Consider the following 2159-nt stretch of genomic DNA (forward strand, 5'->3'; position numbering starts at 1 on the left):
TATACAGTATATTACTGTAATATATCATATTCACTCTGTATTGAGTGGGTTGACCTGACACCATAGAGAAATACAGTATATTACTGTAATATATCATATTCACTCTGTATTGAGTGGGTTGACCTGACACCATAGAGAAATACAGTATATTACTGTAATAATCATATTCACTCTGTATTGAGTGGGTTGACCTGACACCATAGAGAAATACAGTATATTACTGTAATATATCATATTCACTCTGTATTGAGTGGTTGACCTGACACCATAGAGAAATACAGTATATTACTGTAATATATCATATTCACTCTGTATTGAGTGGGTTGACCTGACACCATAGAGAATACAGTATATTACTGTAATATATCATATTCACTCTGTATTGAGTGGTTGACCTGACAACATAGAGATATACAGTATATTACTGTAATATATCATATTCACTCTGTATTGAGTGGGTTGACCCGACACCATAGAGAGATATACAGTATATTACTGTAATATATCATATTCACTCTGTATTGATTGGGTTGACCTGACACCATAGAGATATACAGTATATTACTGTAATATATCATATTCACTCTGTATTGAGTGGGTTGACCTGACACCATAGAGAAATACAGTATATTACTGTAATATATCATATTCACTCTGTATTGAGTGGGTTGACCTGACACCATAGAGAGATATACAGTATATTACTGTAATATATCACATTCACTCTGTATTGAGTGGGTTGACCTGACACCATAGAGATATACAGTATATTATATAGCATCTGTTTGTGTATGAATAGCTGTCTGTGTGTGTATGCATGTGTCTTAGTCTCCAATGCTGATGTTCACCTCACAATTAGTCTCCATCACATTCTCAGCGTCTAACTTTCACATACACCTGCTCGTCGAACATCTCATTCCAAAATCATGGGCATTAATATGGAGTTGGTTCCCCCCTTTGCTGCTATAACAGCCTCCAGTCTTCTGCCCTCTCCTTTCCTCTCCTTTCCTCTCGGTAATACAGCCTTTCCTCCCCTCTCCTTTCCTCTCCTTTCCTCTCGATAATACAGCCTTTCCTCTGCTCTCCTTTCCTCTCGGTAATACAGCCTTTCCTCTGCTCTCCTCCACTCTCCTTTCCTCTCGGTAATACAGCCTTTCCTCCCCTCTCCTTTCCTCTCGGTAATACAGCCTTTCCTCTGCTCTGCTCCACTCTCCATTCCTCACATCCCATTCACAGCAGAATAATTCTGAATTAGACATATCAAAACCAAATGTGTCTTTCTTTTTCATTGTGTCTCCTCATCTCCTTCTCCGAGAAGGTCCAAGTTCCCTCCCCTCTCTAATTATTCTCCTATTCTGTTTTGAGAAAGAGACAAGGAAAGAGGAGTTAAAAATAAGACATACAACGTAAATGAATATAGAAAGACATAACACTCTGGTATTTAGTTCCTTGACAATAGTCTGTTTCCCTCCATGTAGGTGCCAGGTCCAGGAGGGTTTGTGGGCTGTGTGAGGGACCTGGAGCTGAATGAGGAGAGCCCAGCCAGTCCCTCCACCAGCCTGGGGGTTGTACCCTGCTTCCAGACCGCTCTGCAGCCTGGGGCATACTTCTCTTCCCAGGGAGGACACATGGCCATAGGTATAGACTACCTCCTCTCTTCCTGCTGTCGAACTCTGTTACAATTTTGATTAAATTGGCTACTCTTGAAAATGTTGGATTGGAATTTTTTTACAAAAATCTGTAAAGATTTGGTATGTTGATATTATAATATTTTTTTTCAACCCGTCAAGAAAATAATCAATGAAAAAAAAAAGCTGAATTGCAGAATTATGAGACAACACAACAAAAGACACATGACCATGTCATGTCTGAGTCTGAATAATCTCTCTCTCTCTGTCTAGATGAGTCCCTGACGTTGGGCCGGAACCTGGAGGTCCAGCTGGAGGTCAGGCCGGTGTCAGACTCTGGTCTCCTGTTGCATGCTGGTTCCAGGGCAGGACGACAGCTCAGCCTCTACCTCTATCAGGGAACCGTAACTGTCACAGTAAACAGTGGCAACGGAGAGTTCTACACCTCCTTCACACCAGAGGAATCCTTGTGTGACGGACGCTGGCACAGTATCACAAGTGAGTGTTATATTGTACACACACACACACACA

The 2159-nt window shown here is 41.1% G+C and overlaps 1 protein-coding gene across 1 annotated transcript in view; it reads left to right on the forward strand.

The window, feature by feature from the left end:
• LOC112076825 (laminin subunit alpha-5-like) overlaps positions 1-2159 on the forward strand; it is an 11484-nt gene that overhangs the window by 7728 nt on the left and 1597 nt on the right. The window contains exons 6-7 of the mRNA XM_070441471.1: positions 1479-1638; positions 1902-2126. Of these exons, the coding sequence (XP_070297572.1) occupies positions 1479-1638; positions 1902-2126 (385 nt within the window). The remainder of the gene's footprint in view (positions 1-1478; positions 1639-1901; positions 2127-2159) is intronic.

Source organism: Salvelinus sp. IW2-2015, unplaced genomic scaffold (assembly GCF_002910315.2).
Source record: "Salvelinus sp. IW2-2015 unplaced genomic scaffold, ASM291031v2 Un_scaffold4069, whole genome shotgun sequence".
Taxonomy (NCBI): Eukaryota; Metazoa; Chordata; class Actinopteri; order Salmoniformes; family Salmonidae; genus Salvelinus; species Salvelinus sp. IW2-2015.